General features: G+C 49.3%; 1 protein-coding gene across 1 annotated transcript in view; it reads right to left on the bottom strand.

The window, feature by feature from the left end:
• Positions 1 to 16,907, bottom strand: part of LOC122387249 (forkhead box protein J1-A-like) — a 23,587-nt gene extending 6,680 nt beyond the window's left edge. Inside the window, exons 1-2 of the mRNA XM_043377305.1 lie at positions 16,853 to 16,907; positions 10,097 to 10,645 (exon numbers count right to left, since the gene is read on the bottom strand). Coding sequence (XP_043233240.1) covers positions 10,097 to 10,453 — 357 coding nt within the window. The 5' untranslated portion in view covers positions 10,454 to 10,645; positions 16,853 to 16,907. The remainder of the gene's footprint in view (positions 1 to 10,096; positions 10,646 to 16,852) is intronic.
• Positions 16,908 to 17,122: the final 215 nt, after the last annotated feature.

The raw sequence follows: 17,122 nt of genomic DNA, 5'->3' as shown, positions 1-17,122 counted from the left end.
TAAAAACAACTACGTACTGGTAATGGTAAAAGGAATCTGTGTGTAGATAAACAAAGCAGAACAGCCTGGCACATTAGCCAGAATAGCAGAAATGTTGAGGATTGCCGGACTCGGAAGTAAGGACAGATTCACTCAACGTTTCCACCCAGAGGCTAAGTGTTTGTAGGTGCGGCATTAGTAAGCTGTTAGGGAGTGGAGAGCCATGTTATCCATCAGAGTGTGCTGAGGTAGACGATACTCTGCGCAGACAGGTAGTCAGAACAGGATAACGCTGGACAGGTGGGGGGGGGGGGGCGAGTCGGGTAGAGGGGGAGAGGGAGGGAGAGGGACAGAGAGGGGGAGGACGGCCGGCTCTCGCCAGCTAGGTCGATACCAGCCGAGCTGGACATGCCAGTGGCCGCAGGGGCGCGGCCAGCAGGCATACCTGGGGGCACAGGGGCGCGCTTAGGAGACACCACTAGGCGTAGTGGCGCGCTCAGAAGACACGCCTATAGGGGAAGACGCAGGGGCGTACCTAGGAGACACACTGGGGGAGACGCGCTCATTGGAGCCACATGACCCAGCCATCAAAAGACACTCGAGAACGTCCGGCCTGAGTGAGTCCAGCTCACATGACCACTCTGAGCTTATCACAGGCAAGACTGAGTCAGTTGAGTCGCCCCCTGGCCTCCTTCTCAGGACCCCTGGGCGCGCCCCTGGCTCTCGCGTGTCGGCGCCATGTCGCCAAAGGTCCATTTGCAGCAGAGGGACACTGGCTCTGCCTCTGATTTATTGAAGCCCACTCACCAGTCGTGTCCGGGCCATTTGGCCGCGCGGCCGTGGCTTTCTACGCGCTCGGCACGTCATAAGAGTAGGAGTCGTTGATTGGCCGAGCTATTCTCGGCGCTGGCCAATCAGCGTTCAGTGAGAAACCCCAGAGTGCTCCTCGGGTGCAGCGGTTAACCTGGTAGGTTTCTGTTTTGCAACTGGGAACGCGATCAAGGCGGGAAGTAGCAAGAACGTGCTTTGCTGAACCAAGCCCATTGTGTGCTGCTTCTTAGAGACAAAGTGGCAGAGTTTGCTAAACACAGTAGTCAAAGAAATAGGACCTAATGTCATCTTCGAAAGTCAACAGATCCTTTGCTCTGTAGAAGGATGGTGCCTGAACAGGGGCTGAACTATTTAATCTTCCGAGGCTATTCAGATTATGCTCCTGACATAAAGACCGTAAAATGAGAACACGATCAGCCACTCATCCTCCTCTCCTCGAGAATGTAACGCCCTAATTTTTACGAGGCGTGTCGTGATGTGCAATCATCACTGCATTTCCCACCTCAGTCTCACTGCACGTTGCACATACCTACATGCAGTGGCGTACCCAGGAATTTGCGAAGGACCAGGGCATTGGACGAGAGGGCGCCAATCAAGGAGGGCGCCAACAACAAGGAGGGCGCCACATATCTGAAACTTGAATGTGTCAGTTATGTTCGTACACGTGCGGAACGAACATAACTGACATACTGGACAGAGGGGCGCCACCCACCATCATCTAGGAGCGCGACGCTATCGATTGGAGGGGCGCCAATACTGGACAAAGGGGCGCCACCGGCCCACCATATCGTCTAGGAGGGCGCCACTATCACCAGAGGAGCGCCAATACTGCACAGAGGGGCTTCGCCATCAACTAGAAGCGCGCCGCTATCGACTGGAGGAGCGCCAACACTGGACAGAGGGGCGCCAGTCACTGAGGGCGCCGGGGACGATGAGCCAAAGGGACAGGGCATGCACGGAATGTCCTGTATGTGCGTACGCCACTGCCTACATGTCGGTAAAGAAGGTTAGCTCTATCCCAGCGTAGGCCAGAGACTCCTCCGTTGATGTCACTCACTGGCCACTGCAAGTTATACTGCACCGCAGTCACTGATGCTAAGCGGTACAGCCTATCTAACACATCGCAGGCAACGTCTATAACAACGCGAGCTTTGGGACCTACGGACTGACAAGCTTAATTTCAGTCCTCACGAACTTGTGATTTGTTTGATCTCAAGAAAGTCGAGCTAATCCCGCACACATGAATAACGAGCTTGTGTTGAATGAATGAATAACCTGCCGGTCGGCTTTGCATTTCTTTATCCGCAACTTCCGTGCAAAATCCTTGAGAGTTAACTCGCTCTATTTATGGACCCGAGCCACTTGCATCAGGCCCGCAATGCAATACATCCATCACTCATATCTGTTGCCCTCTGAAGCTGACACGTCACTGGATCGAACTGACTGTAACTGCCGCGTCATTAGACCTGGCTGAGACGCATCAAAAATGCAGAGCCCCGGACTGCGGCCTCCTATCAGCTGGTTGCGTGACAAAAGTGGAGGATGTGCGACATATCGTGAAAACGGCACGACATTCTGTGGAACGCCGCCTCGCACGGCATGTGGTCAGTAAAACCGTGACACGTGTGATGACGACATACACGTGCACCGCATGAGCCACGTGCATACACGGCACACACACTGGATCGTTCGGAAGAGCTCTCGCCTCGCGATACCTCTCGGGTGGTACCTACTGTATCCGCTCTGCGTGTAACAAAAGCTTCGAGATGAAGGCCATCGGAGCTTTGGATGCAATTGCTCGTTGACTTCTATTGCAAAGATTTAATTATATTGAAAGGTGATGCCAGCACTAGAATAACCCCAACAGTTTCTAATCATTCAATGAAATAGAAAGACCAGAATCACCTTAATTACACGATGGCCTTAAAATTCAATCTCATGAAGATGAACTTTCCAATCCAATCAGCCATCATGAAGCTCAGACTGGCCATTGCGGTCCCACCGACTGCTCCGTTGAGTCATTTTCAGCCATTTTCACCGCTACAACGTCTGCCTTTTCCAGCGACCCTGCCCCAGGGAGCGGTGACCGGAACATTCGACCGCCGAGCCGCCAATTAGTCCGTGTCTGACCTCGATCGCCACGTGTCGCCGGTCACGGGGTTGACCTGTCAGTCGAGGAGAGATGGGTGTGAGTCCCGCATGGGTTCAGAGACGCCAGAGGGGGTGCAAATGGAGAGGTGTGCAGAGCGAGAGTGAGAGCTTTGTCGAGAATAAGGCCTTCATTTGAATGAAGTTTTGAAAACGTTATGCGTACGATTTCGGGGAAACTAATGCAGATCAAGAGGGTTTGTGTGGTAACCCCCACGAAGTAGAACGTTGTATTCACCCAGTGTTCCCTAATCTCTTGCCCCTTTACGTAACTAGTGATATTTCCACCCCTAGTTTTTGTTTGTTTGTTTGTTTGTTTTGTTTTGTTGGGTTAGGCCCTTTCGGTCGACAAGACCATTGCAGAGCCGGAAGGATGATAGGAATTAGGGGGAGACATTGGTCTGGGCAGGCACCCTAGTGAGTCGCCGGGGCTGAGCCCGTCACCCCTAGTTCCACTGTCTTGGGCTTTATTTCCACCCATGCAGCTCTTAGCCCCACAATGGTTGGGGCGATATATGCCCCTGGCCCAGACCTCGCCGTGAATTGATGGTCGGCGATAAGACTGAATATGTATGGACGGGAGCGGAATTAGACTGGGGACCTGGGGCCGGCCAGGCCGTGACGGCCTATATTACATGAACGGCCATTGTGATAACGACACGGTCCTGCAATGGAACTCAAATGGCCGGCGAATGGCTGAGGTGGTGTGATTTTTATTTCACTAGACACTGCTGAAGTAAGTGGCATGGGAAAATGAAGACTTGTTGAGATACATATCGGCTGCCTTTCTTACAATCTCAAAAAAGACGTACCTATTTTAGAAACACAACCCTGTCCTGGGTGGAAATAAGGCTGGTCAGTGGTCACCGTTCATTGCTAATCGATCCATAGAAAATGACTTCCTTCGATAAATATTGCCACCTTTTATCCATGACTTGCAAAATTTGGTGTGTCTTTTTTTGCGGTTGTATAAGCCTGAACATTTCATAATAAAACCGAATAGCATTCACCATAGCAGAAACTACATGCCAGACTGAACAACCCATCATTCTATTTGCGGCCGCAGCCCGTAGGCGATTATTTCCCATGACGTCACAGAATCAGAGCGGCAACCAATGGAAGTGCAGACCGTTTGATTCTGTCGGCCAATGCATCAGGCCGGGACGGCAGCCGACATCGTTACGGCGACAGAAATGACGTATGCTCCAATCAGTGGTGACGAATGCGCCGCGGATGTCACAATTACGGCCACTGTCATTGGTGCGCCCCTGATAAGGAATGGTGATAGGGACGAGTCTGTTAGACAGGACGCGTTTGGGCTGGCGTAGGACGCATAAAGCGGAGCTGCACAATTTTTTTAAGTTTATTTTTTCGAACGTATGGAAGTTCCGAAACTAATGACATATACCAAATGCAATTAAACTGCCATCGGTAATTGGTGTATCATTTTTACGGGCACTGTTTATCCAGGCTAGGATTCTTTAAAAAATTCAGCACAACTATTTATAATTGATAAAGCCGGGATGTTAAAACAAGACGAGCTTAAATCGTTTCCTTGTCACTTATGTCAGCGGCTAATACACTGCCTACTCGTACTTCATTCTGTTACCTCATCTGTTAAAGGGACCCTCCCACCTTAACATTAGTTTTGAGTTGAGATAGCCAAGTTTGCGGCCAGGCTCAGAAACCACCATTTATCCTGGTCGCAACCCCCGCAGCTTTATGGTGTTCAAGAAATTTCTTCCCTTTACTTGCAGGGTGGGACCAGCGTGGTCCCTATCTCTTAACCATTACGGGAATCTGATGACGTCATCAGGCTTTCGAACGTCCGTTAAATGTTTGACTAAAACGTTTTGTAGCACGCGGTGGTATATGCTGCTTTGCGCGCAACAAATGCCGCACTTTCAAATAAAGTCGCTAGGAACAGCGGAGATCCCAAAAAGTAAACAAAAGTAAAAGTCTAATATCTTGAAATCCGGTGAATATTTTTCGATGAAATTTGGTAGATATTCGTTTTTGCTCTTTCTGAACCGAGCGACATCACTTTCATGCCAATTCATTAACTTTTTTGAAGGTGGGAGGGTCCCTTTAAGTTCCAGTGTCTTGCCCTGAATATTTTCTGCTTTTACCTATGCTTTTTCCCTGGGGCACATTCCCTTACCGATAACTGACCCCGTTCCAGCACCTATTTTTCACTGGACGCTGTAAGGAATGTCTGCGAGCAACTGGGTCACGGCACAGCAGTCGTCCGTCCCTGCCCCCCCCCCCCCGGGTTCAGGGGGGTCAGGGGGCGTCTGTCCAGCGTCACCAATTAGGGGGGGGGGTGAGCAGTAGCCGGTATCGACCGGTGGGCGCCCGTAGGTACAGGGCCGGACATGGGTACCGGGGGTCCGGCGCTGTAACGGAACTTGCACGGCTGTGCAATTGCTGAACATGGGACACAGGTTATGTTCAGATACTGAAGTTGGTTTACTCTGAGTACAACGTGAGAGTGTATGTACAATATCCAGGGGATTTCACAATCATTTGTGTATTCCGAAGACTCCTTCTCCCTCTTCCTTTCCCTTTCTCTTTCTATCCTGTTGTTGTTTCTGTTTATCTTCGTGTTTTCCTTTCTCTATTTCTTTCGCCATATGTTTCCTTTCTCTGTTTCTTTCGCTATATGTTTCCTTTCTCTATCCCTTTCTTTCTCTCTTCCTCTCTTTCTTTCTTTCTTTCTTTCTTTCTTTCTGTCTTTCTTTCTTTCTTTCTTTCTTTCTTTCTTTCTTTCTTTCTTTCTTTCTTTCTTTCTTTCTTTCTCTCTCTCTCTCTCTCTCTCTCTCTCTCTCTCTCTCTCTCTCTCTCTCTCTCTCTCTCTCTCTCTCTCTCTCTCTCTCTCTCTCTCTCCTGTCAATCACCGGACAAGCATAAGTAATCAGCCTTAGTACTCTGTAAGAATTGCATTGCACTTCTAGAGCCTCTGTAACAAGTACTGTCGGAGCTACACTGCACGAGACTGTTCACCGGAACACCGCGATCTGCAGTTGGACAGGGGTCAATGATCGTTCAGAGTAGGAGATTTATTTCCCTTCACGCCACATTAGGCCTTTTCATTTCCCGTCCACAGCAGCCTGTGCTCTGTATATAGTGAACTGGTTATCACCGGACAAATCAGACACTTCTACGAACACACAGGGAAGAATGTCACGTCCCAATAGCTAGTTTTTAGATAATACTTAGGAATCGAACTGATTGGGCAACGGCACACGCGCCAGTCAGTGGTACTCGTATATTGAACTTTTTAACAATGGCGACGCTGTAGACTGACTTGACAGGCCTGTCAGGCATTTCCAATGCCTCTTTTCTATGAAGGTAGCAAGACATATCTGGCTTACTCCTGTTCATCCGCCAGGTCTCTCAATTGAAGAAAACAATACAAATCTTATTGTTTCCCTGGGAACTCGATACGACATGTCTGTGTCTCGTATTCCCGCCGCATTACACCCCGTCCCTTCCCTCTGTATGGCGGTGCCAGCCTTCCCCCTCCTGCCGGCTCGGGTAGCACCCACAATCCGTGTTTTACGCTCGGCTGAATGCCCGATCCATTTCCCGGCGTGGGAGGGATCAGTTGGCGAAAACATGCGCCGCGTTATTAATATTAGCCATCCGTGGGGTAGGTTTCCCACAAAAATATCGCTGGGTAAGTTTATACAATTGCACTGTCCTGGAAACACGTCGTTTCTATTTAAGTATACCGCGCTCTGAATCAATAAGAGATAAGTGCGTTAGTCAGATTTGATGTTTTTAAAACAAATAGACATCCTTCTTCAGTAATCATTTGCAGTTTCTTTACCAAGAATCATGTAAACTGTTGGCATTATTACGCATTCTGTTATTTACGCGTCTTTCCCCAGTGACCAACAGCAGCTGGAAGGCCAATTGGCGTATTTTTACCAGCAAGCTTTATGACAATCGATCCATCCGACCCACCGGTAGTTATATTTACTGCTGAACAAAAATGTCCCATGCGCTACGTGCGCGGGTGTACGGGGTTTTATGTACGTCGTTACATATGTACCGGCTTGGCTACGACCGAGCTGCAAAGTGCTATATGTCTGTTCACGTGCATGAGCGTGTGATTGCACCATGCGGAGGGGCTTAGAAAATCACAAAATTTCCGGAATACACATAGCTGGGACTTGAGTTCGTGAGAAATAGCGTTTAATTGCGCTTTAAATAATTATTAATCATTTTTTTTTTGTAGAGCGACTAGGGAAAATAAATCGTCGGGGTACATGCAAAAGTCATGCAATTCTGGCAGTTACTTTCAACAGTTCACGCAAGCCGCAAGGTGACATGAAGCACGACAACCTCGAAAAACTGATAACCACTAGCCAGTAACGGCGCAAAATAAACCAGTTCATAATAACGTTCTTAGATTGGCATGTAAGGCATACAACTTTCAAATGCCTATTTACCTGTTTATAGTAAAATAAGACAGTAGATCTACGCATAAGCGTGGCACAACACCGAAGCTCGCTAGTTTTGTTCTAAACATAGCTGCTTAAGCATCATCAGGCATAATCCACGCTCGCTCGCCTCTAATGCGCATCACGTGTCCGGCCTATCCACTGCACCGAATGCCATAAGCGTGTCCCTCCCCTCCCCCTCCCCGTCCCGGGGGAGCGAGCCGCATAAAGCGTCATTCAGTGCGCTCCGCACGCCATCCGTTGGACCGGCGCGGTGAGCGGCCGTGCGCCGCACTCCCGAGACTGGTGGTTCCTTTGAGCGGCCGGGTCATTGGATCGCTCCCGGGCGGGGGTGGGGAGGGGGCAGGTAGGTGGGGAGGGGGTAAGGAGAGGGCTCTGAAAGGCCCGATCCAGTGCGCCGGACGCCCGGATCGATGGCAGGTAGGCGGTGGAGCGGCCGGGCCGATATGCGCAGCAAGTCGCCGCTGCCGGCGATGCAGAGGCCAGGCGACGGACGGGGTAAAAGAGCGATCTCGGACGGAAACCAGAGGGGAAAACATTGAGACTGGACATTGAATAGACAGTGAGACTGAGAATGGACAATGAAGCCCAAAGGGCTAAATACAGCCGACGTTCTTGAGATGAGGTTGGACAATCGGCTCCGATTGTTTTAATTTCAAAACTATCCCAGCCTCTCAAAGCACAAATATCGAATGATTCTTTTATATGCGAAACTTCGAGAGAGACTGCCGCTCTTTACATTTCTGGCAACTCGTCGGCTATGCCACGTCGCCAAGTCGCCTAACCAGTTTGTGATTTAATATCGGAGGTTATTCAGCTTCCAGAGACATGCTCTTAGCGAAACGCATATCGGTCTGCCTTTGCGATCCCATTAAAAGGAACTTCAATCTAAAAACCTCTCCGGCTTCCGTTCAAGTCAATCGCGCTGAAAGCTTTCATAATTTGCACATTGCTGACTCCATTAACAGAGTTCACTTCTTGCTAGAGGAAGTCCCATAAGCTCTGGCCAAGTGGTGCTTTCGCCAGTTGGATTGACTGCGTAGAATAATGGTGCATTAGTTTGATGTATGAACATGCGTAGATAAGAAGTCTGCAATCTGCATGAGGTTAAGTTATGATTTATGGAACTTAAAGTCTATGAGCAAATGGACATTGATACGGGTCGGTTATATTACTTTCTCTGATATTGGTATGACATGCACATTAACCCGCGCCCCGTAGGGCTACCGGCGGACCCTACCACCCGTAGGGGGGGGGCCGTTTCGGCCCCCCTAAGATCTCAAAAATTTACCGGCCGATTTTCAAAATTCAAACGGCGTTCGATGGCCCCATCCGGGAACTACCTTGTGACCAAATTTCATTGACCTAGGTCAAACCGATGACGTCACAGGTCAGGTCAAAGGTCGGATTTTCACCGTTCACAGGCATTTCAAGAAATGTGTTGTGAAATCGAGTAAATTTGTACGTTATTGAAAACCATTGATGGTAAATTGTTCGTCAAACACATACTTCGCTATCTGAGGTCACTGATATCAGGTCAGGTCACAGAGGTCAGGTCACTGGGGGTCACAATATGGAAGTGTCATGTGATACATGTTTTATGGTCCATTTTACATGACAAATGCGATTATGTGGGTCAGGCAGCCTTTGGGGCCAGCTTAGGTCACGTTTTGGTGAAGGTCAGGTCAAGGTCAGGTCATATTAGGTCAAATTTCAAAGTTGATATTTTTGCATAAAATGGGTATCGATTCGATGCAGCTCGTCACGGGGAGTCCAATGGTGGTCTTTGTTTTGCCCTACGTGGTCTAGAATTGCCAAAAAATGAGTTTGAAAATTTGACGTCATCATTTTTGAACAGTTTTTTTTTCGCTATAACTTGGCCAAAAAACGAGATATCGATCTGAAATTTGGTATGTAGATAGAAGACAGTGGGTACTATCACATATATTCCGGTTTTTCGAAACTCAAAAAACTTTTTGGATTTTTTGGCTAATATATCCAAAAAATCGCATTTTTGACTTTTGGGGTCAAAACTCAAAAATTTAAAAAATCCGAGATAGTAGTTTTGTAGCCCTGTCAATTCTACACCTTGTATGCCTCGATCATTTTTCTGTATCTTCAAAGCTGTAGGCCTGACAGCTCTTCTCGCGAAGGTCTTTTTTCGGTCGAAAATGGCAGAACATGACGTCATTCTGACGTCATTTGTGGCCAACCTATTATAGCCTCTAAAATTTTTTTTTGTCACAATGTGTAAAATTGATGCCCGGAGGGGTCCTGAAAGTTTGGTGGCGATATCTTTAGCCGTTTAGGAGATATCGACGGAAAAGGACAGGGGGGGCCGTTTCGGCCCCCCCCCCTACGGGGCGCGGGTTAAGGGCAACTTTGCAACTTTCTCTGATATTGGTATGACATGCACATTAAGGGTCACGTAACTTGATTCAAATAGTAAGATGGATACTGTTTAAGATTGTCGCTTTAGCTACGGAATTCGTTGCATCAGAATCAATTCCATTCCAGAACAGCTCCCAAACATACAAGTTCCAGACTCTCCAGACACAGCCCACTCACGCCACTCACCCATGCACCTCACTCCCTCCAACTCATTCAACTCACAAGCACTAAGTCCATCTCACTCACTAACTCACATCTCACACACTCTCTGAACTCACCTGCCAACTGGGATCTGCCGACTTGTAGTAGACGAAATTCTCCTTAATCCACTTGTAGATACTTGCCAAAGTCATTTTATTCTTATTTTCCTCCATCGCCATAATGATAAGCGTAGCGTAGGAGTAAGGTGGCTTCACGCAACACTGTTTGTAGTTGATGTTGGGCAGCTCGACATCCGCCTTCTTCTTTTTCCGTTCCCTCGCCGAGTCTGCCGGCGGGGAGGCCGGAGGGGTGGGCGGGGTGGACAGGGGAGCCAGGTTCAGGTTCTGTAACCAGTTCAGACTGGTGAGATCCCCTCCGTCGTCATCAGTGGCTGCAGGGAGTGGAGAGAGCGGCGCCAGAGGAGGCAGCGCCATTGTAGAGGAGTTGGGAGCTCGGAGGACGGTTTGAGAGATGCTGGGAGGACTCTGTGAGGACTGGAGGCGCTCACATGGCGCGGAGGACGGCGCGGGTACCGCGAGAGGAGATGTAGCTCGTGAGTAGTCTTCCTCTTGGAGCGGAGCGGCGGCCGGGTACACAGCAGCGATGGCCCGCACTGGAGTCTCCTCCTGCGGTGAGGGGGAGCCGGGGTTAACCTCCAGCCATACCCTGTGCCTCATAGTGAGAGGAGGACCGAGCCCACCACTGACGTCACTCAGTCAATACAGGTGACGTCACGGATAGCGACGTCACAGCCCGACACAGCTGAAAGCCGCGTCGGCTTAGTCACAATCACTCCCGTCTTAGAGGCAGCCTGGGGATAACAAGCTCGTCAAAACTCGAGCAAGAAGCCGGATATCTCTCGAGGCTCAATAATTGCCACAACACTCGGATGCCACTCAGTCACAGTTAGAGGCCAGTGACACTCAGAGCCACAGTCCAGTGACAGTCCAGTCCAGTCCAGTGACACACACAGTCGCACTTGAAGCCACAGTCCACAGCCACAGTAAGCCTTAGTGGCACTCACAGTCCCACAGTCACAGTCTCACAGTCACAGCGGGTAGTTCCTGTGACACTGCTCGGCAGTCCCACTCACAGTCCACAGTCTCACAGTCGCAGCGGTCAGCCGCCAGTGACGCCGCTCGACCGACTGCCGGCCCTCTCCCGCTCTGTGACCGAGCAGCTGGTAGGGCGGCGGTCGACCGGTACACCGGCAGCACCCGTATCCGCTGAGCCAGTGCCGCGGGCAGTGAACCGTGGCCTCACCTGTCCCTCTGCTGCCGCTGCCGCCCCCGTCCCCGCCGCCGCGCCCGTCCCCGCCCCGGCTGTCCCTGCTCAGCCTACCCGGGTCCCGCCCGGGGTCCGCCCAGTCTGAGCCCCGCCCCGCCTCTTCCGCCCCACTTATCCTGTCAGTCCGACCATACTGTCCAGTGTCCATCCTGACAACTGACCGTCCTATCAGTTCCCAACGGAAAAGACATCTGTCCCGTCCTTACCGTCCTTTCCACCCGTCACTGTCTTTCTCTGTCTGTCAGTTTCTGCCCGTCGCTGCTCTTCGCTATTCATTCACTGTCCGTCAACTTCAGCTGTCCAGTTCGGCTATATGTAAGTAACTACTTTCTTTAAAAGTTGGCCAGTGTCCGTTCTCATTCGAGGCCGTCTCCCCCGTCTATAATTGCATGTTATGGTTGTTCGTTTCCCATCCGCTTCTGTCCCTTCCAGCGAAACCTTTACTGTCTCCATGCTGTCAATCCCTACGAACCCTCTAGGCCACTGTATCCCTGTCTCGAGTGTTCCTTCTCATCTATGTGACATCTCCACCGTCCATGCCTTTTCCTGTGGGACTGTACTTTTTTTTTGAAACTTGAATTTGTATACTAGATTTAAAAGTGGTCGTTTTTTCTGCCTTTCAAAGAAAGACATTCTAAACACCATTTAACTGAGATATATCTGTGCACTGTGAGATAAATAGGTCCAATCAGTGCGAAGCTCAACTATCATCAGTTCGTATGTTGGGCTTAATTACAATCGATTTGTGTGCCAGTCTGTTTAGATCTTTCCGCACCTCGCCCTTTCAGCGATTACTCACCGCCCCTCCCCAACGGCACGTGCCCTCCCTCCCCTCCCCTCCCCTCCCCCGAGCACGCGCCGAGCCCGGCACGCCGAGCGGTTGGCGGGAACTGAGCACCTGCCTCCGGCTCCCGCCAAAAATCCAGACACGATAATATACCGGATACACAAGGGCTCTATCTGTCTGGCGCTGTAGATTCAACCTTTGCCGTGGGAATCATAGTAAAAAATGAAAAAACCGAGGACCATATGCAATACATACAACACACTGAAACAGAGATAATAAAACAAACTCTGCCTTACCTGATAAATGAGCGAATGATTTATCAATTATAAGAACAAATCGAGATTTGGAGCAGATGACTAGAGGAATGAAAACATACAAGATTTAAAAAGAAAACATTCTCCATGAAGACAAACCTCTAGATTTCGGGTTATAAATGTTACGATCTTAACTTTATATATCAGTACTTATAAACACAGCATTTACAAGCGACCATAGCCACATCTCTAAAGTTGTTGCGTCTCCTCGCGAGCCTCGCTAACCCGCATAGTAGATGCCTGATGGTGAGATAAAAAAGCTGGAAAGAAGGATTTCCCAAAATGTCTTTGCCATAGAAGCGATTGTGCAACTAAAAGACCATCTATACCAAGGCCATCTATAGAAAGTACAGTCACTCCCCCGCCGACCAATCAAGATCCTCCTGAATGACGTCACCCCTGATGCTCGCAAAGGGTATAACTCCATTCCTTTACAACGTAAAAATGACTAATTTTATTTCAAGATTATTGATGGCATTCTACATATACCGCTCAACCATTGATGTCAATGGAAAGCTCAACTAATTTTCTAGCGACAAAAAAGAGCAGCAATATGCTAAGAAATGGCCGGTTTTGAAGATATAGACGATTTAAAAACCCTCTGCAGTAGCAGGAAAGCAACGTAAAAACGCATCGAGCTTATATTTTTACTATGAATAAATCATTTTCCAATAAGATTTTAGATAAGGTATCGATTTAATAAACAACTTTATTACAATATTTTTATTATTTGTAACTTTATTTCAAAATAATATTTTTCAAAAATGGCAGCTGTTGGCAAGTAGCTTGGAAGCGATTGTGGCGCACCGCGCCATTATTGTCCTGAGGCCCCCTTATGATGTCATCAAAAGTGGAGTGACATGGGCCTGATCTATACAGCTATGAGACAAAAGCTTTCGGACAGGAAGCAAAATAAACATTAATTATGTCAAAAATAGCTCATTACCTCAATACCATGCATACGCTCGTCGGCAAGTAATAGCGGATCTTTTTTACCAGAAAACAATTCATATGCCATTAGCTAATTGCCAATTGCCAATGCCATTCATCATGTGTACCAAAGTGGTGAGAGCATTTCGCTACGGTACCAAAATGTATTGTATGTGGCCCGTGGGTGCTGAATAAGTGATGATTTTGCCGGTAAAGATATATCTAGGCACGAAAAGACTACAGTAATGCATATAGGGGTTCTGGCCAGACTATTGCACGTTGACGAGCGACCTCATGCGGATTGAAGGCCCTCTGGAATCGGTTTGAAGACCTGCAACAGATCTCAGTGCAGTGTAAACTGTAGGCCCTCTGAAATGTAGTGTCCTTGTAAAATGAGACCCAAAAGCTTAAATAACGCTTCTCAGTCCTGAAACAAGCTAGCCGCACCAATCCCAGAAGCACCCAAGAAATGTAGCCGTGTTTGCATTCAATTGACTCTTCGTTTATCATTTAGGTAGGTGCGCCTGATTATTTGAAGCAAGCAGTATGGTACTTTTATCGGAAAAGGAATGTGAAAATGACGTAGCGGTGCATCACCTCATCCACCGACATGTCGGTTCGAACGTGTGAGAAGCGTTCCGGGAACGATTGAACCGCACGTCACAGCGACATTATTCAGACGGCGACTGTCCGCCTCTGACGTCACGCTGATGACGTCAGAGGGGGGCCGATGAGCCTCGTTGACGCGTTAAACTGCAGTTTGGTGTCGGGAATCTACCGAAGACCGTGAAATTATGGTGGATCAAGGTTAATTCTCAAATGTCATATTCGTGGAGAAAAGGGCGAGAGAGAGAGAGAGAGAGAGAGAGAGAGAGAGAGAGAGAGAGAGAGAGAGAGAGAGAGAGAGAGAGAGAGAGAGAGAGAGAGAGAGAGAGAGAGAGAGAGAGAGAGAGAGCGAGAGCGAGAGCGAGAGCGAGAGCGAGAGAGAGAGAGAGAGAGAGAGAGAGAGAGAGAGGGGGGGGAAGAGAAACCTACTAACTTGTGCAATTGTTGATTTAATTGAACTGCTTCGTTGGAAATGGTTTCGTTGAATCTATTTCCAGTTCCAGTTTAGTTAGTTCCTTTTAGAAAACGAGTTTGAACATCTATGATGATCCAGAACTTTTACCCGGCCAAAATTAGAGCTATTAGAGCTATTTACCCTCACCAAAATCTGCATTGACAGCTAACAAAAGTCAGTCTGTAAACTTGCACAAAGGCAGCTGTCTCAAATTTCTTTCCGCGCGTGCAAAAGGCTGAACAAATTACAGCGCCACACGCTGGTAATATTCAGCGTGTGCTGCTGCGAGGAAGTGAGCCTTTTGCAGGCAAATTACTCTGCCGACCTCCGCTCTGCCCGGCGTACTTGTGATCTGCAGATAGTTGCCGCAGCTGCCCCTCTCACTAATGACCCCCCCTCATCAGGCCCACCTGCCCCCCCCCCCCCCCCGCGCCGCCGGACGCAGCGGCGGCTGGTCTCGGACAATAGACTCGATGTAGCACCTGCCCGGCGCGCCTTCGGGTCTCTGCTGCTGCCCCGCTCTCTGCACCCGAGCGCGAGTGATCAGAGTGAATAAAAAAACACCGAACGTAATAATAGAGCTGCCCAGAGCTCACGTAATGACGGCAATGTTTGGTATTGTGCCGGTAGGTATTCTCCCGTGAGCAGCAGTAACTAGCTTCAGCCTTCAAAGTAATTTTTGAAAGCGTTTCATTGCCTTATTTTCTTCCTTATTTTCCCTTTTGCTTACCGTATTTCAATATTTTCCTTACTTTGTTTGCCAGTTCTGTAAGATTTTAGCACTTTACATATTCTTCCCTTCCCTTACTTCATTACTTATCCCTCTTTTATTTTACTCTCGCTTACTCGTCAGCTCCTTCCTCTCGGTCCTCTCGTATAAATTTCCACACGTTGGGACTTGTGAGCAATATCTGTGTTCAATAACTACACCCCACTCATGCTGTAACGTATTGTTAGCCGCAGCACCAATCTCTATCAACACCTGCCACACGTGCGGCGTGTTTTACTGCAGCGATCAGCAGTCGCCTACACCCTCCAAAAATACCCCGGCAGCTGCCGAGCGGTCAGTCCGTGTCCGCAGCGCGGTGACTGCCGGCGGAGAGAAATAATGAGATACCTAACGAGGTGAGATCCCGAGGCCAACCGAGCCGACCAGACTCCCCAGCTAGCTACAGAGAGAGAGGTACCCGAGGGAGAAATATGTTAACGGCGGCGTGAAGGCCGGTATTCTACTATCAGTTCAGGAAGTTGGGTGAAATTGGGGGTCTGATTTGGTTTGGAGATATTGGTTCTCGACTATCGGTGAAAATTGGATGTAATCATTCGGTGAAATTGGTTTTCGGTACGCTACTGGAACTTGGTCTGCATAGGTTGACAGGTAATAGTGACCAGATGACGACAGTCTGATAATTTTGCGACTGGTCTCGTCGCATCAATGCTATGGTGAATGGTGATATCTATCCGCTATCAATACGTTCTTTGTGCAGTTCGGATGCCAGTGAAGCAGCGATTTCACCTAGCAATCAACACAAATATCTAGGGACATTTTGGAGTATCGTCTTTACGATCCCATGAGAATGGTAGCACAGCTGCCATTTACGAAGCCTGAAATACACCATGGCTCTCGACCGTCAAATAGTTACCAAGTATTAGCATACACCGCTACCCCATTCCCATTCGTCTTAGTCAGTCTCGTTAACCACCCAACCCATCTTCAGTCGTTCTCTATCTTTTGTCCTTCAGTCTCCATTACCTAAATCGAGATTCCCTGATTTCTGGAGATGAATTAGCTCCCCTGAGCAATCAAGCCCAGGTGGTGAGTGCTCAGGTGGAGCCCAGGCGGGGCCCCGCTGAAGCCCCAAAGCAAACCAACCTCATTCAACAGCCCGCCTCCAGCCCCAATGTCGTACACCTGACTTACTCATTCCATTTCCAGACCCATCCGGATTCTTGGGTTCAATACAAGAAACTAACTAGATCCAACCTACCTGACTATCTGTATCCAAACTTACTATCAAGATCCAACACACCTGACACCACATCTCCAACCCCTAATCCAACCCACCTGACTCCTAAGATTCATCCCAGATCTACACACCTGACTTACCGCATCCAGCCGAGATCCTACCTGCCTGACTACCCAGATCCACCCCCCCCCCCAGATCCAGCTCACTCGGCTCCCTGATCCAGCCACCTGACTCTAGAGACTCAACACACCTGGCTGAAGATCCAGTCCAAGATTCAACACACTTGACTCCCAATGGATCCAGCAAAACTGGCTCTCTGGGTCCAGCACACCTGACTGTAGATCCAGCTCCCCAGATCCAGCTCCCCAGATCCAGTCCCAGATCCAGTCTCAGATCCAGTCCCAGATCCAGTCTCAGATCCAGTCCCAGATCCAGTCTCAGATCCAGTCCCAGATCCAGTCCCAGATCCAGCCTCAGATCCTACTCACCTGTCGTCGCCGGCGCCGGCCCTCGCGCGGAGCCTCGTCGAACCGCCGCGTCGGCAGCACTGACCACCTCCGTCGGTGGCGTCGGTAGCGTCGACGTCGACAATCAATACCTGTCGGGTCGGAACGCACGCGCCCGCCGCCGCCGACGACGGGGCTACCACCGCCGCCGCCGCCGCCGCCGCCACCACCGCCAACGATGACGATGACGATGACGATGATGACGATGAAGATGACGATCAGCTATGAACTTCCCGCGCTGAGTGCGATTTC

The sequence above is a fragment of the Amphibalanus amphitrite genome, unplaced genomic scaffold (assembly GCF_019059575.1).
Source record: "Amphibalanus amphitrite isolate SeventyFive unplaced genomic scaffold, NRLGWU_Aamphi_draft 000278F_arrow, whole genome shotgun sequence".
In the NCBI taxonomy this organism is placed as follows: domain Eukaryota; kingdom Metazoa; phylum Arthropoda; class Thecostraca; order Balanomorpha; family Balanidae; genus Amphibalanus; species Amphibalanus amphitrite.
The sequence above is the reverse complement of the archived record's forward strand: the minus strand, read 5'-3'. Positions and strand labels throughout refer to the sequence as shown.